The sequence below is a fragment of the Chiroxiphia lanceolata genome, chromosome 4 (genome assembly GCF_009829145.1).
Source record: "Chiroxiphia lanceolata isolate bChiLan1 chromosome 4, bChiLan1.pri, whole genome shotgun sequence".
Classification (NCBI taxonomy): domain Eukaryota; kingdom Metazoa; phylum Chordata; class Aves; order Passeriformes; family Pipridae; genus Chiroxiphia; species Chiroxiphia lanceolata.
In genome coordinates, this window is record NC_045640.1 from 42081967 (window position 1) to 42106344 (window position 24378).

Genomic DNA, 24378 nt, shown 5'->3' on the forward strand with positions numbered 1-24378 from the left:
TTCAATATTGTGTCAAAATGTGTTTAAAAAAAGATGCAAAACCATGAAAACCAAGAGGAGAGTAAAACCACATAAGCCTTCTCTACGAAGTTATTTAGCATAAGAATTGGGAACCTGATTGCCTAAGATGGTAGAGATCCAAACAATTCATCTGGTTGCCACTCTGGCATAATAAATGATTGGAGAAATTTTTTTTAAAAAAATTTGTTTTGCATTATGATTATAATTCTTCCCAGCTGAGATGTGGTAGAGATGTATTTGTTGGAGGGAAAAGTTATAGTGTTTTTAAAACTTGCTGAACACTCTATTTAAGCAATAGTTGATGCTAAACAAAGATTAATATGTTCTTGCTTATGAATTATCAAGTTAATATCTACTTTGAGTAACAACGTATACATGTTAACAACTTCTCTGAATTAGTACAAATGTACATCTAGTCCAGTATTTTTGTTCTGAGATTGCCTAGGGAAGATTGCAAAAGAAGCAAAAGTATGTAAGATTCCTCTAACATACTTTCTCTTTAGTGATTTTTGTCTTGCAGACTGCTTCTCTTTAATAGCTCTTGATGGATGTCTCACTCATAGATTTGATTACTTTTACCCACGTGAAATTAGTGCCTACAGCATTCTGGTTCAGAGATATTCACAATGTAATGAATCCTGGATACAAGTGCTATCTTTTTTATTTCATAGTGCACACCTCCTGTTCATTTATTTAGTTCTTGTAGGATAAGAAACCATGAACAATTGTTCTATATTTCTAATCTCTGAAATACTTTTTTTCCCCTTCAGTTGCTGACATATCTTTGTAGCCAACTCTATTCCATTCTGGAAATCCCCCAGTCACTTAATAGTTGTTTGTATGGAAAAGCGCCCAATCTTTGGTCATTCTTGTTGTGTTTCTCTGTTCTTTTTGAAATTTTACTGCAAATTTTTTTATAGGGAGAGGCACAAAAAGCAAACAGTCAAGTTGCCCATGCAACATGGATTTATACAGTGGCATAGTAATATTTTTCTGTTTGAGTACCAGTCTTTGCCTAATAATTCCTTTTATTGTCATACATTGTCAGGACTGAGTATATGTTTTCAGAAAAGTGCAAATTATACTCTAAAGGTCTCATACCTAGGCAATGATAACCAGTTTAGAACCCACCATTCTATAAACAAGGTTTGGAACTTTTTTATTTCCTTCATGTAATACTTTGAATACTGAATTAAGTATATTGAATTTGACATACCAGTATCTTAACTAACGTCTTCAAGCAAACCAGCTTTTGCATTTGCTACCTCAACTACCTGATTAATTGTTCTCCATAAATTCTGTTCCAGCAAATGTTATCATTTTATTTTCTTTCTGCTTCTCCTGAATGATATTGAACAATGAATTGAACATGTGAGTTCCAGTGGATGTCCAGGTGCAACTCCACTGGTGACTTTTCTTCAGAAGAGGCCTGCAAACAGATTCCTTCAATGGAGAAGTGAAAGAAGATAATTTCCCAGCCCATGGCAAGATCTGATGCCCGTTGTTAGTGAAAAGGTAGATCAGAAAATACTGTGAGTAGGACTGTAGTATACAAGACCAAAGTGCTAAGAACCATAACTTAATCCAGTCAGTCTTTAGGTTGTCCTTTAACCTTTTTGCTGATCTTCTTAGATGCATAGCCCATTACCTGCTTTGATCTTGGGGAAACATACCAGGTATGCAAAGCCGAGAGTGGAATACCCACAGTCCTTGTTCTAGGAATACATTACCATGTTCAACATGAAATTATAGACATTTACAAGAGCATCTATTCTTAAGAGGAGTAAAATACTACTCAGTGAATAACAAAAGTTAGAAGCCTCTGTACAGGCAGATGACAGAGCCTATCTTGAGTTCTGCTTGCAGTATTTTTCCCTCTAAACACCAATAGTTAGTTCAGCCAGTCAGTAGGTTTTTTTCAAAATCTCTTTCATACTAAAACTGGTCTCATTTTCTGTGAGGAACTGCTTTGTAACTCTAGTCTGCAGATTTTAGGGAAATCTTGAATAACAGTTGCATGGACACCTTTTTTATTTTGTGGAAATATGGTATTTCTGCTATGCTCTAGGCTTTCTAACGACCTTTGCAGTTCAGCTAATTTAACCCTGAATTAGTGTTTCAGAATACTGTCCTCTCATTCTTCTAACAGAATTGGATGAGGAGATAGTTTTTACAAAATTGGGTTATTATAAAACTCAGGTTCAGAGATCCTAAATGTTTGGAAATTCTATTACCATTCTGGGAAAAAAGCTTTGAAATTTGAAAGTGAAATGAAGGTACACAGTAAATAAAATTGGCAAAGTATTATATCTATAAACTGAAAGCTTCATGCATAAAACTATGAATTACCAAGGCTGCCAACTCTCCTCTTAAAATTCCCATTTCATTATTGATTAGTTCCAGAAATACTTCATAGATTGAACCACCGCATTTTAAATGTTTCATTTAAGGTAACTGCAAGTATGCGATATTGACGTTCATCATCTGTATTTGCAATAAACAGGAGCATTAAATTTGGATCTATATGAGCAAAATTACTTGAAAATATTTATGCTAACTCCTAGTATTTAGATAAAATATTTTTACTTGAACTAGTCATGTCCAAATACAATAAACATATATAAATTGATTTTTGCATAAATTCCTTTTTTTTTTTGTTTAGACAAATTCAACAACATTCGACAATAAATAAGGTCAAAACCAATTATCACTGTTACTTTAGTGAATTAACACTTCCATGTTCTCTGGAAAAGGAAGCTATATTTAACACATAATTTAATTTCTTGTGAAATTTGTTTTCAAGAGAAAACCAGAAAACATTAGAAGCAATAATGGGCTAAATGCCTTTTTTTAATTGTGTGTTATTCCTGATGCACATTACTGGCTGTTCTTACCCAAATACCATTTTTATTAATTTATTACCATAGATGTAGTTCACAATATACAGTAAAAGCATAGCTTATAACAATATTTGGTTCCGTGCCTATTTTTTAATAATATAGTGTTATGATTTTTTGATTTATTCTTCATTATGACTGCATTGAAAACAGGTGGTCTAGATTTACAGGTTTTTTGAGGTTCATTTTAACCATTCAGTTGTTAATCTGAAAAACAAAACAGGGAAGAATTCTCTGATCATGTACTTTGGAATATACCAAACTTCTACAATGATGGAATTTTTGTATGTGAAGCAAATTTTTGAAGGCTACTGGGAAGAGGACATTTGATTATAGTCAAGGCATTATGTCCTCTGCTTTCCAATGATTTAGTAGATCCCACAGAAATAAGGAATGTCAAAAATTCATTGCATTTTGGACACTGTATCAATCAAGCACTGGATATTTATGCTGCTGGTTAATTAAAAAATCTGAGTGATCTTTAATTATTTTAGATAAAAAGCTGAGTTCTGGGAAGTGCAACATGTATTTTACATGATCTAACGCACAGCAATCTGCAGCAGGAAATGCTACTCCTAACCAAACAAGACATTTTGGATATCTTTATATTCCACAGGGAATACACTTTGAGCATTTGACTACTAAATTTTTCTGAGATCATGTGTTATTCAGTGAGACAGTCATTAATTTCAGCTGATTTCATTGACAGTAACTAGAAAGTAGGTAAATGATAGCACTGGTGACAAGAGTTGTTGAAGAGAAAACACAAAGAGTCAGTTTAACACAGTGATGGACAGAGGGTGAAAGAAATTTTCTAAGCAAAAAGATGTAGAAGAGTTTATAATCGACAAATTCTCCCTCAGAACCTAAAACTGAAAAACATGATCCTTGGTCATTTCTCTTGGCTACCTCTAAGCAACTGGGGAGTCCACTGCAGAAATAGTGAATGATGCTTGTAGAAAGACAAGAAGCTGTGGCAACTCTTAGGCCTACAGTTTCTAAGATCAGTTTGGAGATTCATTCACTCTGATGATCTAAATCCGTGTAAGCTGGACTTTCAGTAGTTCTAGATGTTGGATTTTTATTGGCATCAACCTTTTAATATAACTAAGCCATTAAAAGAAGTTTGTATTAACTTTACTTGACTTTTTGTTGCATTATGAAGCAAATTTTAATTATATTTGCACATATGCCTTAGTGTTCTGCCTTATTTGATAAAGAGAATGGAGAATGAATCATAGGTGTAGTGCAAAAATAGCTTTTGTCTGTTAAAACTTCTGCATCTTTTATTATTGGTGCTGAAAGGTGTTTAGTGAATAAGACAGATAATTACAATAAGAAAAAAGAGAAAAATAGTGGTAAACAAACATGTGTTTTTAAGTGGAAAAATTGCCTTTGCTTTTGCATCAAAGCTCCTAACTAGCGTAATGCATCAAACTAATAGTTCATTCAATTCAGATTAATTGTTTAGCTGAACATGGTTGCATATTCCTCATGCTCAGGATAAAGGATGCATTTGCCCAGGTTCTGAGTACTCTTAGATGAAGCTGAAGTAAACCGAAGCTGTACTTTGAAGAAATGAAATGGTTACATACCATTTCATAAAAAAGAACAGTATCATGTTAGGAACCTAGGCCTCTTGAACACTTTGGACAGTTTAAGCTTTTTTTGCCTCACTTCCCATGTCTGTACTATATGATGTCAATATTATTGCTCCCTAGACTTACCCTGAGACATGAAGGCATGCTGGTAGAGTTTGCAAAACACGTAGCTGTCCCTTCAAAGCTCTTGATGAAGACTTGAGAGATACTATTAAAAACTTTTCAGAAATCCCTCTAGACTACATGAACTGGATTGCCTTTGCCTTTTGCAACCCATACCACTACCATTAGTAATTCAGATTTATCACAGACTACTTTGTAGCTGAGATTATTGAATCACAGAACATGTCATGGGGGAATTCTGGCAGGCACTTGGCCAAGCTCCTTTATTCATGTTCAAATTGTGGTCTACCTGAATCCTTATCTGCAAAGCTGATTTCTAGGCAGCTGAATTTCTATATTTTTATATGGAATTACTCTGTCCCAAGTACAAGACTTTTCATTTGTCTTGGTAGAATTCCAGAGTTTGTCAGCTACTCCCCCTGCTTATATAGATCCCTGTGAAGGGCAGTCTTGCAGAAGTATGCTTGCTGATCCTCTGAATTTGATGCCAGTTGCAAGTTTTCTGAGTGCATTTTGTCCTGTCATCCAAGTCACCAGTGAAAATTAAACAGTATCAGCTCATTATTGAAACCCCTCGTAGTGAGCTGACCCTTAGTCTGTAAAATGCTGACCATGGCCCTTTGAGCCTGAAGGTATGGTAAGATACTTAAAATCCACTCATGCTATCCACACTTCCCTAGCTGGGACCCAATAGTGCTCTGAGTGACAGAATCAAAACCTTGCTAAAGTCAATGATGTTCACTACTGTTCTAATAACCATATGGCTCATCATTTCATAACAGAAGCCAGTTCAGGCTTAAATTCACATGTATACCTTGCAAAATGTTCCCTACATATAGATGAATAAATACAGCTTTTTTACTTCTCTGTGAAGTCCTCTGATGTTAATGTTGCCTGTGTCTGTCTTTGCTGCCTGCGGATTTGTTGACACTGTATTTTAAAAACCTTTTTATAAAATCATCATTCATTCATTACCAGTCTCTGTATTTGAATTTGCCATGATCACAGGGTGCATAATTTGAATAGATTTATTTAAAGTTCAAAAAATTAACATGTAGTTTTATCATATAACACCATTCATGAATACTTATGTGTGCCACTGTTTTGATGGAAAACATTATTTTCAGTTTTATGGCATTCCTTTTTGATAATTTCTAATATCCAGTACTGGGGGAATCTCATGCTGGTGATGTGCTAAATATTTACAATTGGTCTTATAAAGAATCGTTATTGACTTTATACCTCATTAGATTTCCTGTAAGGATTTAGAAAATATAGTGTATAATCCTCCTTTTATGCATTCTTCAAATTGAGAAGTCTTTGTTTCAAATCTTTGATTAAGAACTCAGTCATCACGGTTTATTATTTGTATCTATCTTAAAGTTTTTCAGATGTTTTAAAGAAAAATACCATCAGTGGTTCAGTCAATGAATATAGTTGATAATTAAAGTGTCAGTGTGATAAGGTGTCTTTTAGCTGCATTAATCCTGAAGGTGGGAGTGTTTATTTCATTCTTGACTTTTTTCAACATCACCTTTTAACCCTATTAATATTTAGCTACAACCATATTTATTACATGAAATTCAGTTATGTCCCATTTATATAGAATGTAAGGGCAAAATTATGACTGAGAAGTTTGTGAAGATTAAGAAAAGAAAGTCTGTTACCAGTAGCTTATAGTCACTAATCATCAGCTTTCATAACAGCTGCAATTTTGTAGGATCCTGCAAAGTAAAAGCTGTTGAAAGTATCCAAGGTAGAAACTGACACACAAACTGGTTTTTCAGTGGCTGAATTTTTGACAGAACTTTAGTTAAAAATTCCCTGCGCGGAGAAGACTTTGTCTCTTGTCTGTCAGATGAGTAACAGCTGACCTTGAGAAGATCTCTCTCCAAGAAAGGTGGGAGGCTGACAAAACTCTAATGCAAATGGTGGTGCCTATGATGTTGGAAGAAGGAGAACTTAAATCTGCATCTGCAATATGCGTTGGTTTGTTCTATGCATGACTGAGAAGATAAACTGTGAAACTGCACTGTCCTGGATGGGATGCTGGGAAAGCTTGTATTTCAGCTGACAGAGTGTTCCAGAGATGTCAGGATTTGACTCCGTAGACAGCAGAATGGTGTTCCAGGTCTTGGCAAAAAGGTATACAGGAAGATCAGAAAAGAGTGATCTAAGAAATGGTTTCTAGAATCTTTGTTTTATAGAAATTTAAAGACTTGGTGACCCAATATCTGGGTCCATAGCAGATGACCTCTACAGGATACATGAGGAGAGACATAATCACAAATATTGCTATGTATTTGATACACCAATGGAAGAATCTGAGTAGGTTTTAGTATTGATTTATATTGGCTAATGTATTTTTGATCAGTGTCTTGAAAACGACTTTTTTCTTTTCTTGGAACAAACTGAAAGGTCAGTTGCAATAGAAGACAATCTGGTTAATATTTCTGTACTTGAGTGTATATACTTCTGCTATTCTGACAGCAAATTATAGTCTGGGAGCAACTTCTAAAGGGTGTGCTACTGTTTAGGTTAAGCTCTAAATCTGAACAAAATATCTGAGATAAATTGTTGGATGAAAAATAAAGTGCTCACTGGCATGATCTCCCTGTTGTCCAAACTATTATACTTACTGGAATATTACAGCTCCCGTCTTCCCATATATAAGGAGATGTGTGTTTGGGAATAGATGGAACTTGCCCAGAACTCACGCAGGAGGTGGTAAGAATGCATTCCTGCAAACTGACATGTTAGCACACTAATTTGTGCTGCCAAGCCATGGCATAACCATGAACCCTCCCCCCATCACCTTACTCAGTGATGAAGCCAAATAAGTTATTTACAGGTGTAACAGAAACCAGCTGATGCTGACTTCAGTATCTAGAGTTGTTTCCGAAATAGCATATGTGAATACATTTCAGAAGGGATAAGAACTAACAGGATCAGTGGATGTGAGTAGTGATGTAGAGAAGGTCTGGGAAGAAATAAAAGGAGATGAGAACAAGAAGAGATGAAAGGAAAGAGTGGGAAGACAGAAAGAAAAAAATGGAGGCTATTTTAAATGCATCTGAGATTCTGTGTAGTGATTTTCTGTAGGGAAAGCAGATAGAAGAAAAAGCAAAGACTTATTAACAGATTTTAAATGGAATTAAATCAGAGAAGCTGCCAAAATACTAATTTTAAATATAACAATCTGTGTAAGACTGTGTATACATACAGACTGAATGGGCATTTTTTTGTGTGGTTATTGATTTGCAGATAAACACTAGGGTCACTGAATGTCAAACTCCATGTTATCTTTCTATGAAGTGTCATTTTCATATATTCTTTTTTTTTTTCCTGAAGAGAGATGCTTTTTGAAGCTATTATCAAAAAGTAATCTTTTTGTCTTTTGAATGGAATAGATGGAATCATATTATAAGTATTTCTGAAGCATTTCCATGGGGAAAAGTATCCTAGTTTCAAGAGTTTTATCTAACTTGATGAATTCCACTTTAGTTGGGCTATTTAGAAGCATTGCTTAGGCTGCTCACAGCTGCAAGTACATCCCAATTGTGGAAATTTGTGGCTTGAACTGGCCTCTTTGCATTTCTTCCTCACACTTCTCTGAAGGTTTTGTTGCTACTCATTACAGATTCTGGTACAGCAGCAAAACATTCAGTGCTCTCTTCAGCAGAAGGATTCCTTCCTAGTGCTTTTTTCTGTCTACAACATTCCAAACTGAAAAGTAAGCTACTAAATTTATAAATAACCCAAAACTCAAATGAATAAATGCAATGTTGTTAATAATTCTTTTTAAATTATTTTCTTAACAAACGAAACCACACTGATATTCAACAGAAGATAGTAGATAAGAAAACAAGCAAAATAAAGACTTTCACTTGAACATTTTCTGCCCTGCTAACTAAATAAAATCTGAAGACAGTGATATCTGTGCAATCACATATATACCCATGATGCAAGATCAATGGAGTTTGGGCACCTTTCTCTGTTTTTCAAAGTCTAATGAATATATTTACAGTGACTGTAGAAAGCAATAATATCTTTCTTTGCTTTTTCCCTTATGTTCAGCCACTATAGTAGGTAGCATTTCCAGAATCTACAAGAAAAATTGTTCAAATATATTTTAAAATATGTATTTCTGCTGTAGATAATTTCCAGTGCAGAGAAATACGTCACAAAAGAGTTGGTGAAATGCACAGAAGCTGACAGAATGCATAGAAGTAACAAATTGAAGCTTTTCAGAAACTTGGCGATGTGCATAAGTTGGTGTTCATGTGATTTTACAAGCAGCACTAGAAAGGTGTTTTGGAAATGGTGCATTGCATTTGACAAAAATGAACTATCTTCCTTCCCCAGAAGAAAGAGGATAGGTCATGTTAATAATGACATAGAAAATTTCTTTCAATGTAAGTATCTTCCAAAATTTTTCAGTTAATATCTTTATATATATATATATATATATATATATATATATATATGCCTTTTTTCTCCCACTTCTGCATTTTTTTTTCTCTCTTGTACATCTTTCCTAATACCTTTCTCACCATCATTGCAAAGACTCGGCACAGCAATTTTGGAAGCTCATAACTGAAGCTCAGTTATGTGCATCTAAAAATGTTAAGTTCAGAAAATTAATCCATGAGATTCCACAAAAATATCTGAGACTAAATTTACTATCTCATCAATACCTGATACCCTTGCTTTGTGCTGATATTGGTTTTAAAAACTGACACATTTCAGTCCCATTCTTCAATAGTCATTGTTAGCAATAAACTATTATAGCAAGAACTGTTTTTCTATTTTAAAGAAAACATCTAAAACTCAAGGGCAGACAGTACTTTTTTACTGTCAATGTCAGTGTTGTTGGGGAAAGTCATCTTATTCTCCGTATTCTGAACAAAGCCACTTATTCTCTGCTGAGTTTATGGTGGATACAAGTGTAGAGTGTTAAGTGTTGAGCACTAAATGAGAAAATTGGTTGCAAGTCTATGAGGTTTTTTGAAATTCTAATGAATCTCATTTGAAGTATGTATGCTAATATTGCACTATGATCTGCTATATTCTCATTTCTGCTTTATTTATGCACAGGTAATTTTTAGCGCATGCTTTCCTCTTATCTTAAAATTAATAAAGACCTTTTTAAAGGTTTTTTAAAAGTAACTATTTCTGCAAGAACAGCTGTTTAAGAAAATATATCAGAAAATGTTGTAATGCTATGCATGCACGGTCATTATTCGTATGTGTCCATACAAATGATCAGATGGGTAAGATGTCCTAGCTGTGGGTGTTATATCATCACATATCAGGACAGGTATGATTAGAATAGGTAATCTGGCATATTTTCTTAAACAGTGATGTATCATTTTAGGTCAGAGGACTTCTCATATTTTCAGGACTGAGAAATTAATATTTCATTTACTTTGATTTTTTTTTTAAAGCATATCTTAAAATTAACGTTTGCACCAATTTATTGGCTAGAAATATATTGTTGTCTAACTTGGAATATTGAGTCTATAAAAGCTGTGAGTTTATATACACACAAAAACCTAAGATACCGTATCCGACTACTTTCAGATCAGCAATTCCAGGAACATGCATCAAATCAAATTTTAACCCATCATAATAACTTTGAAATTTCCCTTAGGATTCCTTGAATGGTGCATGAAATCAGTTACAAAACATACTGAGAGGATATGTTAAGGTTGAGCAGGCAGTTCAGTCTACTGAGATGATAGTAGGAACAGGAGGGAGAGAGACTTATTATCGACCACTTTGTTTACTGTCTCTTCAAGAGATGTAAATACGTAAAAGCTGGAATTACATTCTTCTTCATAATGAGAAAGAACCAGTCTGTCAATCAGGATATCCAATGTTTGTATTATTTTGCTTATCCCTAATAAATAGTCTGTGAGAAACAGCCTGTGGACATTATGAGTGCAGATTACTGATTTCCACCGCAACAGAAGAATTTGAAGCCATATAGATTAGGAGTTGACTTTCTTGGCCTGAGTTTTCCTCTAGGCTGAAAAAGCTTTCATAACAATTGAATGGCCTCTGCAACTTCAAAGGGTTCTCATAACAACACAGTCTGTAGAATGAATCCTTTATCTGCACTGTTGTAAATATTGTTAGCATATGTAGTAGTGATACTTTTCAAAACACAATCAGGTTTACCTAGTATTCCTGTGGTACTGATACAAGAATATAAGGCTAACTAATACATATAGATATTTCTTTATATTTTCCAAAGTGACTTTAGCCAGATTTGAGTGACATAGCTTTACAGGTTTTTTTATCTCATGTATTTCCTGTCTATTAAGTAATTCTCCAGCTGTCTGATATGGTTCAGGTTTGATACAAAGTAACCATGACACGGTTGAGAAACTGCAAAAATGTATTTGAATTGTCAGTCAGTGCTGCTAATACTGCACTTCTGGTAATTCTGATCTTGAATGATGTATTCAATGAGGTGCAGCCCACAGCTTCATGAAAACATTCTCTGTTTCTGTATTTGATGACAAGAGAGCCTTAAGGAATCGATGACTCCTCATATGTCTATGAACTGTGCTTCTGAACTACTTTTTAATGATCCTACTGCCCTGAAGAGCAAGTGAAAGTATACATTTTATTGATTTTTGTAAAGACTTCAGTGAATCATTATAGTGCGTGTTTCACTCCTTTATAACTTGAGTTCTGTTGAGTGCTTTGGGCTGTGCAGATTTGTGAGAAACACAAGATCTTGGGGAGAAGTTGAATTCAGTGGACATAGCAAGTGAAATGCATTTAATTGAAGTAAGAATTAAATTTAAAACACGTGCATAATGAGCTCTGAAATTTTGCTTTAGCATTATCAGTTTGTGAATTTGAAACTAACAGAAAGTAATTATCGCTGATTTTCATAATGATTGCCATCATTAACATTTTAAAGAAGTTAAAACATTTGTAATATGTAAGCAATGACGTTCAGAGGAAATCCTATTAAAAGCAATGAAAAATACCAGAAGGGTAAAACTATTTTCAGAAAGTAGTACACACTGTTTAATAATTCAGCGGCATGCAGTTAATTTACTTTTTTTCATTAAAAAATGTTAAGATACCTTAAATTATTTTCCCTTAATTTACTAATAAACTTAAAGAAGCTTGCTTTCTTTAAAAAAAACCTTAGAAATCATATTTGCTGGGTGATTTCCATGTACAATTAAGAAACATGCCTTAAAATTATAAAAATTACTGTATTGGTCCCAGGTCCAACTAGTCCAATGCTTTCTCTCCACGTGAACTTAAGCTGATATCTAGAGAAGTGTAAGAATCACATTAGTATAATTTGTTCTTACTCTCCCAAGTGTTTGCGTAGTGTCTTCGTGCACATTTAAAATTCTAGAATCCACAAAAACATTTGAAAAATATTTTTTTTAGATCTATCACTTCAAACATGAAAACTACTTACTTATTTTGATGGCTTTCCAGTCTTAGAAGAAACAATAAGACATCAATACCATGACAGCCAAGATTTTGTTGACTCCTGCAAAATCTCTCTGCATTATCTGCTTTGTAAAATAAAAATTCAAACCTATCTAATTTTTTAAAAATATTTAAACTGATCTATACCCTTGTCATACTTGTTTTCCTCTGAGCTTTTACCCATTTTGCAGAGGACACAGAGCTGCATATGGTATTCATGTGGACAAATCACAGAGCAAAATTACATTGTTTTTTGTTTACTTTTAGTTCTTTTACGAAGAACTTCTAATCATTGATTTGAATTTTTCTCTGCTAGAGAGGACAGAGTTGATAAAACTGCTTATTATGACTCCATTGTTTCTCTCCTGACAAGTCAACTTACAGCCCATTGATCTAGATTCAAAGGATTGCTTTTGCTGTTGTTTAATGCTTTTCTCTCCCATTTAATTTATCTACCATTTTATTGCTTGAGTTCTCAATCTCATAAAGTCCTTGAACTACTTCTTACAACCTACATTCATTCTTACTACTTCAAAGAACCATTAAAATATATAGACTTTGTTTCAGTGGTAAACAATTTATTAGTATATGCATCTATAAACCTTTGTAAGATATAATCATATATAATTTATTTAGTAATTTGATTTACTTCAGATGATATTTTAAGAATTTTCTTAAAAGATATTTGCTTATGCAGTAATTTTTGGTCCTAAGAAAATAAAAGATGAAACCTATTTCACCTGTTTCAATATTAAAAGAATTTGATGCTAAGTTCACTGAAACAAGAGGTCAGCTGACATATTCTAGTTTATCCTTTGTACTTTTAAAATCTGAAGCACTCTTAATGTTTCTAGTTATTTGAATAAAAAATACTCTATCCTTGTGAGAGGAAACAGAAACCATGGGGTGTTAGCTTCACATTTGTCTTTCAGAGAAGCTGTAAGTTCTCTCATAAAATAAATATTTCCTAGGATGACCTATCAATCACTCTTCATTAAATCTATAAATAAGTGCAGAAATTATTCTGTTTTCTTTCATAGTTTCTGATAATTTTCTTATGAAATTGTTTTATGCAGGACTTCCTAACTTTCCTACAAAAATATTATAATTTTCATTAAAAATGTTTTTCTAGTCTCTTGTCAGCAAAGACAAGAATGAGGATGATGAATAAATAGTAATCGTAATGGTAATTGTTTTCAGTTTTGAGTAACAACCATATTGCTGTTATACAGAACTAGAATCCTCTGCTACCCTGAGCATAAGGCTGAAAATAAGACTTGAATTTTAATCCAGACTGTGCAGCTAAAACATTAAGGAGTTGTGAAAAAGTTATTTATGCCTTTTTTTTTTCTTCCTTGCTTATGTGTGTGCTGTTAAACAATTTTGGGAAAAGAAAGACTTCTTTGCTGGCATAAGGTCCTGGAGAACAACCACTGATGAATCATGCTCTGTTACTTTTCATAATGAAACATTCTACTAAATATGTGAATAATATGTTTACAACGAGTTCAAAGCAGAAGATACTGCAGAAAATGACAAAATTAGTCATGCTAATGGTGATGTGTGCTGATTTTAAAATTGCTGTAAAAAAAGAGCAAAATGACACTGATGAAAAAGCTTTTGTTATGTCATTTTGAGTAAATTGAGATCAACGCCAGAAGAGCAAAAGGCACATTACCTGAGTTCATTTCAGCTATTTCAAGCTAACAAGTAATGTTATCCATTAAGTACAGAGCTTACTGTAGTTCATGGAAAAAAGGCTTCTTTGTTGGGTTTTAAAAGTTGTTTTATTTTAAATTAGGTTTGAAATAGGCAAACAATATAAATACAGGCTTGATGTGGTCTTAATTTTAAATGGTGGGTACTATTTGGCATAATGTTCATTGAAGAGTGTTTTGTGGTTGCTAGGAATAAAGAGATAGAACTTATGAAAGTTAATAAGAAAGTTCAAATTGCACATGTATCAACAGAATTAAATTAACCAAGGCAGTCTACAGGTGAGTAAGATCTTCCTCCTTTTACAGATGATCAATTATAAAGTGATACACAAACTACAAATGTGACATCTTCCCATACTTTTTAGGTTTCAAAACTTTATTCAGCGTGATATTGTGGCTGTTCTTTACTCATCTTCATACAGTAAGGAATTGCTTAGTCTTAATAAATTTCATATGCTTTAGTTTTTCTAGTAGCCTGAAGTGGTATTCTACGATCACAGATGAGTTTTACGGTGTGTACAGACCCATACAGACCATTTTGGGACATTAAAGGAGTTAAGATTAGATTTTTTTTTCCCATGTATAGGGAAAGAATTGAAATAGCCCAGCTTTTACTATCTATTCTTTAACTTCTTCAGAAAACTCAAATCCAAGTATAACAACTCTTTTCATAAATGTGCTAAATTTAGAGCATCAAAATGTTCCATATTATGCACATTGACCCAATGCTTAGGATTATGAAAACAGAAAAATTGGTCAAAGCACTGTACAGATATCACTGTCTTTTTTTTCCTAAGAGAACCCTATCCCCTTGTTATATTTTAGAAGTGCAATGATACAATTTTTTCTGTTGACTTACAAGAATATTGATATAGCTTGACTTATACTACAAATGGCAACCCAAGATGTATGACTCTTGAAAACATAATTGTTAAAATAAAGATCCATTATTGATTTATTTCTATTGCTGTTGGGATATTTTTAGAAATGTCAGCTTTGAAAACTCCTTTTTCCCACCTTTCTCAGTTTAATTACTAAATATTGGTCAAACTGAGAAAATTTAAATACTTACACTCTAAGTATTGTAATACTTTCCTCAGAGTTATTAATGCTTAGCTGCTTTTGCTTGTATTGGCCAATAAATTTTAAAACATTTTCGAAAGACAGCTGTATGTGGAGCTAAAAGCCTTATATGTGAACAGACTCACTGTATTTGTGTTCATGTCTTTTGGACTGTAAGCTATTTAAGGAAAGCTACTTGAATGCAATGTCTATATCTTCCAAAAATTCCTGTCTATGGGACATGTACCAGAGATGAACTAGCACTTTAAGCTTGAAAACAGAACAATGGTGTATGTAGTAGTGATGATATGACATTGCAAAACAAAGTGTACCCCAAAACCAAAAGATGTCTGATAGTTATCCATTTTATTTGTTGATTCAGTTGATATAATTTTGCATTTGATTTCAGTATGTACTGAAGATATTTTAGAAAGTGACCAGCAATATATTTATATTAGAAAGTACTTAGAAATTTATAATAGAAAAACTGTTCTTAATTTGATCTAATTTTAACTGAAGGACGTGCAAAAGTAGGTCTATAAGGGCAGGCAAAAGTAAGTCTATAACATATATTCTAGATAACTAAAGAGAAGCAATGAGAAAAGAAGTACTTTCATAATTTGCAGTAAAGCATTTGGTATGATTACACATTAAAATTTGTTTAGTCAACTAAAATCTGGGGAGTTAGTAATGATAAAATGAATAAGGAGCTGGCTGAAAGGGAGATGATATGGGTTCAATGAAATGGGAAAATACCACTATGATGAGTTATTATTGAAGTTTTCCAGAGACCACCTGGTAAAAAGCTTTTTTAATGTTTAGAATTGAATAACAGTGAAGCCTGACACATTAAAAGGGATATGAAAATTAATGTTACAAAGTACAAGATCTTATACTTGGTTAGTAGTAAGAAATTATACTTTAAGCTGAGAAGTAATCTACTGCAAAGAGCACAGTAGAAGAAAGTTGCGTGGACCTGTCATTCAAAGGGCAACTGTGAGGAACCAGATGAGATCAGTGTGAAAATGGCAATTGCATTCTACAGGCATATTGACAGAATCCATTCGGGAAAAGATATGGATTAGTTGACACATTGCACTTTATTATTCTAACTATTGTGTACAGTTTTCTCTCTTGTGTTTTCAAGAGAGTTGAATTCAAGTTGGATGAAATACAGTGATAACTTCAGTAATGAAAAACATGGTGGGAGGAACCAGAAGAACTTGGCTCAGGATCATTAGGCAGGATGAAGGGTAGTGGAGTTTGCAGAATGGCTGCAACAGCCAGAAAATTTCTCAAACCCTTTCCACCATATAACACACATTCCTCAACCAGTGCAGAAATATCTTATATTTAAATAATTAGTTTTGGTTTGGTTTACTTGTTCGAGGTTTTTTGTTTGGTTGGGTTTTGTTTGTTTATTTGGGTTGTTGGGTTTGTTTTGTTTGTTTGTTGGGGTTTTGTTTGGGTTTTTTTGTGGGTTTTTTTGTTTTGTTTTGTTTTTAAGGTGCTTTGCTTTGTTTTGTTTCATTTTGTTTCTACATTTTAAAATCTTGGATATTTTTGAGCCTCTTCAGAAAGAGTTCCTTTTTCCTGATCAGTGTTAGAGTTTGAAAATGTCTTCCCAATAGTTAACACTTATTCTACTTTCTCCCTTTTTGTCCTATTTTATAATCATCTCATTTTATGTTATTTCCAACCAGACATTTTTACACAGCTGTCTGCTGTCTTCATCTTCTAACTACACTTCTAGCTTTTATTTAAATGTTTGGGTTGTTTGGGCTTTTTTGTGCATTTCTCTCCTTTGTCTGAATGTATCCAGTAACTGTTGTAATTAAGAACCAGGGATGCATGTCAGATTGATATTGCATCTGGAAGAGTTACAAACAAGCTCACTAATAAGGTACACCGTAGCAGAGCATTCACACTTCTGATAATGGCAGCATAAAAGGTAATATGTTATATAAAAGGTAATATAAATATATATATTTATATATATTACTGCTGTGTAACCAACAATATCCACATTTACTTTTTTGCTTGGTGATGGTGTCAGTAAGCAGAATTTATTTCACTTCCATTTTTTCTAAACCTTTACTCTGTCTTTACATTTAAAATTAAATAAAAAAAAATATGTGTGACTTAACTTCAAATAATTATTATTGATCTACAAAGGCAACATGGATGCAAAGCTACGAGTTGTCCTAGTCGGGGATATCTCTCAGTGACCTGATATCACTATCTGTCAAAAAAGTATGTTGTCTCAGAACCAGGTTTTCATTTCTTTCAAGGAGGAAAGAAGAGATCGTAAATGCATCATTTAGTTCCTGGGCCTATCTTTCATGTTTCCAAAGGAATGTCATGGAGCCTGGGCTCTGAGAGAGGTGCTGCTCTGTGAACCTGAGAGTTTTTTGCACAGACCACACCCTTCCACCTCCAGCAGCGCCTGATTCTTTTACCATGGCTGCAGACTGTTAATGGTCAGGGATTTTCAGGGAGTGACCTGTCAAAAAGCTCTGTACTAGGTACTGCCCTGTAAGCTTAGGGCTTTTTGGTTTGGGTGGTGCTTTTTTTTCTCCAATAAGGAGAAAACATATACAATAGTTTTCCCCTTAGATAATAAGAAAAGCAATAATGCAACCTATATATGATTTTTTCTGTGAAATAATAACTTATACTAAAAGTAATTTTATAATATATGAACGTTTTTCACATAAATGTTGTTCAATATTTTGTGGGAAAGCAGTGATTCTGGTGCATTTATTAGAGTTTTTTTCATAATTTGTAAGAAATATGTAACATCAGCGCATTGGCCAGTTCCAGGTAGTACAACTGTTTCTTCATTTTGCAAAATTTTACACTTGTCTGTTTTGTTAAAATGTAAGCATGAGATAGCTGTTGTAATTGACATTTAAATATATGGTATTGAAAACTGAGAATTTTTAAAGAAATTCTTAGGGAATTTCTCTGGCAAAAATTTTATTATCATACATTATTATTATTATTATTATTGTTATCATGTTTATAATTACTATTTAAAAAGTTTAAAAAAAGTAGTTGAATTATTAGTGTCAACAACATGATACAGTAGTCTCTTAGTTTTGATTTCAGAATATCATTTTTGCTAATGTAGTAAATTTTTAGTTTTACATTTGGTAAATGTTCTCGTTTTATAGCATTGAGCTCTAATTAAAAAATATAAACATGTCTATAATAGTGATTGGTCTTATGTATACAGGCATACATAATAATACTAGAGTTAATTTTATTTAAAATTTTATTGAAATCTTGTAGAATTTAAATTGTCTGTGTCAGTTTATCATGTGAGACTTAGCAGTTTTCACAGAGGGCCCTATAACACCAGATGATTTCATGATCACTACTTCATACCTTGAAGTATACTGAATAGACACTTCAAAAATACAGATAATTATCCCTTTGTAAATGGAATATCAGAATACTTCTCTACCTTTTGAGATCTCTGCATAGTGAACTCAGTAAAGAGGCAAAATATGGCTACTATTAGTTGGCTACCAGTTTTGAATCGTTCAGTAACCATACAGTTGTCTCTCAGTAAGTCTGCATGATAGTGTCACTGAAAAAACATCTCCTGTAGCATAGAAGCTGCAGTGCTTCTGAGAATGCAGTAGGTTTAAAAAACTACACTAAATAGCAGAATAGTCAATTTAATTTGTACATATTCCTTTTCTTAGTGTAATGCATTGTGTCAGGTAATGCATCTACTTAAAAAAGGTCAGTCTCATTTGGGCATGTCTGGTGGGTACTGTCACTTCCATTTTGAGTCATAGAACAATCCTTCTAAAAGAGAAAAGAATCAGGATGGGCTCTCTTTGGATCTAAATATAAAATTATTATTTCTAATCACATTTTTTAACAATTTAGTTTGATTATTTAAAAGCAAATCTTACTTTCCTGAGGATGTTGATATGCTTTTTTAATGCTTGCACATTAGGGGGTATGAAGTATTGCTTTTATGAGGCTAAAAAGAACATATAGGGGATCTTAGCTTCCTTGTAGATTTCTGCTTTGTTATAATGAAAGTACTAATGTCTCTCTTATATGAAAGTATTTTGGTAATTAAAAAATAATAGATACACGATGCATTTTGTAGTTTACTTGAAGAATGAAAGATTAAAAAAGTAGAGATTTTTCATGCTTTACTGGCTGAATGGAAAAATTGCTATTTGGATGATATTCAATTCCTATATAGTTCTTTTGTCTAATATGACAAAATCCTTACAAATATAGAATTTTGGTATGCTGTGTTTAGTCAGGCACATCCCAAATGAAAAAGCCAACTCTCAGCTGATCAACCTGTAACCTAAGGCAATTACACAAGAGGGAAGAGTATACAGTGTCATCAGTTTGATATGTATCACTCCTTTTTTATCCAAGTGTCCAAATGAGTTCTGGGACATAGAAGTGAAGAGGCCTTCTGTTAATATTGGAGTTATTTAGTACATAGATGAGTGGAGAAAGATTCAAGGTCTGTACTCCTATCACACATCTAAATTTTTTAAAGATTTTTTTTTTTTTGAACACTGAATAATGATGAACTGTTAGCTAACATGAAAAAAGAATAGAATGAAGTTTCTGACTACTCCACTGCTCTGGCATTAACTGTCAGATAACTTCCGGTGTCTGACTTTGGATACACCATCATGTGTATTACAGTCTTACCTCTGAATTCATTTTCATGTTAAATACTTCTTCTTACAGCATGATACTTGTCAGTCAATGTAATTGAAATGTCATGCTGACCTTTATTTGAAATCCTCTGAAATTCCTGGGGTTTTTGGAAGTTCTTTTTACTTTCATTCCATTTAAAATACTTAAATTACCCATGGTCAAAAAGTGCATGCTAATTGACTGTATGAAACTACCTGCTAATTGATCTTGCAAACAATATGTCTTTTGCAGATGTAGTTCAGCTGAGTCTGCCTGAAGATCAAAAAATAAGCACCACTGCAGCAACAGTGGGACAAAGTGCTGTCTTAAGTTGTGCCATCCAGGGAACACTGAGACCTCCCATCATCTGGAAGAGGAATAATGTCATTCTGAATAGACTAGATTTGGAAGATATCAGTGTAAGTAGCAGAAAGTTCTATTTAACAGCTTATTATCAAGACTTGTCATAAATAATAGAAAAGCTCCTTACTCATGGTGTTTCAAAGAAAAGAAATGGAAATGATATGCCTGCTAAATTCTGTCTGTTTTTATTTTGCTTTGTATTTGAACCCTTGCTGTTAAATATAAAGAAAAGATGTTTCACAGACCAACCATTTAAAAGAATAAATATACCAATAAAAGCACATGAAGATCAAATTGCAGCCCAAAATACAGTCAGCATTATACAGTCAGGGTTATACATTCTTCAAATATCTAGAAGAAAAGAGATATTTATGAAATTAACATTTTAAGAAATGTATACAATCTGTACAAACAGATCATAATAATAACAACCATATCTTCTAATAGGTCAGTGGAAATGTATTTTTTCCAAAATAAGTATTTCATAATAAAATTGATTCTTTTACTCATTCCTCCAAATATTCAGCAGTGTGTATGGTACCTCTCAGAGAATGAAAAAAGGGATATCAGTATAATTTATAAATCTTTCTTTTTTAGTAAGGCATATATTTGCCACCTAACTTAGCCTTGACCTCAAAATACAGAGAAAAATAGAAAATGAGAAACATGATTACATCTTCTGACAAAACTCTAAAAATAGGTTTTCGGCTGTATTTTCTGTGCTTTTGGGTGTGCTTACTTGGCTTCTGCCATTTTGTATTAGCAAAGTTATAAATGTGGACAAGTTGACACATTGGGAGTTGTGATTTCTGTCTGACCCCAGCGAGTCTGAAATCCCCAGAACTGTTATATGTGTGGAATACTTCCACAATCAAATATCTAGTTTGTCTATTTTTATTTCTTTTTTTTTTTTTAATGAATATTTTATTTCTAAGGTGGCAATAGTTCTCATGCATAATCTTTGTTTTGGTTTGGTTTTTCTTAGTTCTGTTAGTAACCTGAGCTTCCTCACAGTGGTGCTCTGTAAAATAAGGGACAATTTCAAAGCTCATCATGCTTGAGTTGTACCTTTAAGTCATTTGAGAGGCTTAGGATAAACCCAGTATCATCTGAAAAGTTCTCTTTTAAATAAAGGTCTGCAAAATCTTACTTGAGCTCCAGAATTATGTTAGTCTGTGCATTTTGTGTGCAGGTACAGTAAAAACTTTTAAGGGAATAAAAGCTTCTAGTGACAGGAGTGCATAATTCTGATGATGACTGTATTTATCACTTATTTGTTACCTTAAGAAAAATATAAACAGACTGGAATGCTTGGAATTCTTTTTAAGCAAAAATTATGTTATAGTTCAGTCCCTTAATATTAGGAACTGTTTTGTTATGATTCAAATATAGAAAGAGAAGGTCAGTTCCAATATCCATGGAGTGAGGCACTAAAATTAATAGAGCTCAAATATATCTATGTGATATTAATCTAATATCTTTTCTTCAAAATTTATTTTATGACTCATTGTTTCCACAGATTTGATCTCTATATATTTATTTCTAGATTTTCCTTTGACTTGTTTCTTTTTTTTTTCCATATTTCTTTGGTCATTTCATATCTTTCTGAACCTGTTTATCATATATTCACTTTTTTGGTTCTTACAGTTTCCTATTTTTTTTAAAGACTATTATGTGATCATAACTGAGTATGCATTCAGGCAAAGTAATAAAAATAAAACCTTGGGGAAAAGAAAAATAATTGTGCAAAAAAAAAAGTGGTGTCTTATATTTCACTATAGAAAATTAATTTAATACTTAAATAAATATTACTTCAAAGGAACAACACAGAGTGTGCACCAATGGATGTCACTATTTAATCACCAAAGAATGTGTTAGATTTATTCAAGCAATTTTAAACATTAAAAACCCCTTAGTCCTTGTACAATTTAAGATGCCCCCAGAGGCTTTACTATGGCTATATTATAAACTACAATGATATTTGCCTGACCTGGGAATTCTTAATTTACTCAGTTATACAAGAACCATGCCTGTGCATCTCAAGACTTACAATGTTGTGGAAACAGTAGTACATTTTGTGAAAATAACAAAACAAACACTGACCTGAGAAGATAGATAGTTTGGGTTTGGGGTTTTTTCTTCAACAAAATGCATCAAAGATCAACATAACTGGAAGTCAGCACAAATATATGAAACCAATCAGACTAAGCAGTAGTGACAATGTGATTTTGTAAATCATAGCAAGCGCTCATACTTATAAATTTTTTTCACTATCCAGTTCCCAATATGAATTAAGCTATATGCTTCAAGGAGGACAAACTCAGAACAATGTAATGTCCTACTGTTTTGCCAGATGGAAAAATGCAACACGAAGGAGGAAAGGAGTCCAAATCTAAACTGAAATTGATAGATGAATTTCTATTTATTTCTTTTTTTAGTATCCTACTCCTCTACTGAAAGTATACAGGATATATCTCTAAAGCCGTCAACTGCGGAGTGGCTAAGAGTGCGTCTTAATGAGTAGTGTTTTATACAGTCTAAAATAACTTAAAGAAATATGAGGAAATACTGTTTCACTTTCAAAGGATGACAATAAGTAGTGTATTTTAAAATTTTCTGTTAGGTGTGCAGTCAGATACTAATAATGTAACTGTTAATACTCAGTTGATAATTTTAAAAGTTCTTAGTACTCCTCAACTCTTCTTGTGGTACTTATCAGTAGCAAGTTGCAATACTTCCAAAAATAGTAATCTTTCTTTTACTGAAAGTAAAGAGAGTCGGGAATAATGAGCATCCATCTGAGTGAAATTATGAAAAATTATATGCCTCTGCAAGTTTTACTTTACTTAAATTGTAATATGATTGGTCTGTGACTCACTACAGAATTGATATCACAGGACATTTTGCTGATATTTTAGTGCACATATAAAAAGGCTTCTGTTATCCTGTATCTTAAATTTAATATTTGTCTTTCCACTTACCTCTTGGAATACGTTTTAGCTAACCTATTGTGAGAGAAAATAATTCCAATGTATGAAAAATAGCAGATATATTTCCCAAATGCAATACATACTACTTTTTTAATGTTAATTTATTCACTTTTTAAAGTTTTAATTTCTTATTTTACTTCATTGTTTTTCAGTTATTTTCCTCCAGTTTTGCCTTCAGATTATTCCCTATACATGTGAGCAATACACTTCCTTACAAGACCTCAGTCCTTTGTTCTTACATGTATTCAAGATCTACTAAGATGATTTGTCCATGTGCAAAGTGTAACAGTAACTTCAAAAGACTGTAGTTCAACTTTTCCTTTTGATAAAAACCTATGGCGTCTTTCTTCAGCTAGCCTTCACAGAAAGCACGTAATATTTCTAGTTTGGGATTCTTGAAGTTATGTATAGGTTGTCTTTTTCTCAAAAATTCTCATTTGTTCATCTTGTTAAAATTAATTTCCACATTATAACTGTCACTTGTTTTGGTCTCATTCAGCGTTGGCATTCTCTTCTTGACATATTTCCCCTTTGCCCACCAAGAAAAAACACAACCCCAAAACACCATAATGGAGAATGTCACTTAAAGCTAATGTTCTCTAAAGAACATGATACCTTATATTCTGTAGAGTTCTGCTCAGCAATTGATTACAAAAAGGTTTCCAGATTGTCCTAAGCACTATTATTTTTTCTAGAAAGGATTCCTGACATCTGACCTCTTCTTTTTCTTCCAATTTCTCATCCTGTATTCCCCCTTTTTTTATTCTTAAGAAAAATCTCAGGAGAACTTAATGAACTATTCCCTTCCACATTGTCTTCTCCCATGGGAGGCTATGGGCCTACATACAAGCTTCTCTTTATGCATGGTTAAATTGTTCTTAATACAACACAGTTATGGCTTTAGAGCAATGGTCAGAAATATAAATGCCCTGTCTGCCAAGAGAGAGAGAGTGTGTGGATGTGTGTGTGTTTGTACTTCTGATAAAATCCCAAGTGAACCATAAATGTCAGGGAAATATTCCTCAATCTTTTTTATCTGCTCTCCAAAAATAACAACTCTTAAAAGTAAAAAACGAAAAAAAATATTATTAGGATATAAACTAGAGGACTTAAATTTAAAGAAAGTGAAGTTTAATAATCAAAACAGAATAGTGTCATAGTTCTGTCCAGGACAGGGGCTGTTTTTGCAGTAGCCAGATGGGAGCATGTCTAGTACCTGGAGGTAATTCTGTGCCACCTCATGTTTTCTGGTGATGAGGAAGGGGCTCCCTTCCAGGTCAGGTAGCCTAGCGGAGAGGGGGGTGGGTGAGCAATCCATGTGTGAATCACTTGCCTCTTTTTTCTTGTACAATCTGTCATTAGTATTGTTGCTGCTACTGTTCATTCTCTTGTTTCATTGCTATTTCCAGTAAATTGTTCTTATCTCAACCTCTGATCTTTACCT

General features: G+C 33.2%; 1 protein-coding gene across 5 annotated transcripts in view; it reads left to right on the top strand.

Moving 5' to 3' along the window:
* FSTL5 (follistatin like 5) overlaps positions 1-24378 on the top strand; it is a 286784-nt gene that overhangs the window by 174838 nt on the left and 87568 nt on the right. For all 5 annotated transcript variants that reach the window (XM_032686689.1, XM_032686692.1, XM_032686687.1 and 2 more), the window contains exon 7: positions 19834-20000. In XM_032686689.1, the coding sequence (XP_032542580.1) occupies positions 19834-20000 (167 nt within the window). The remainder of the gene's footprint in view (positions 1-19833; positions 20001-24378) is intronic.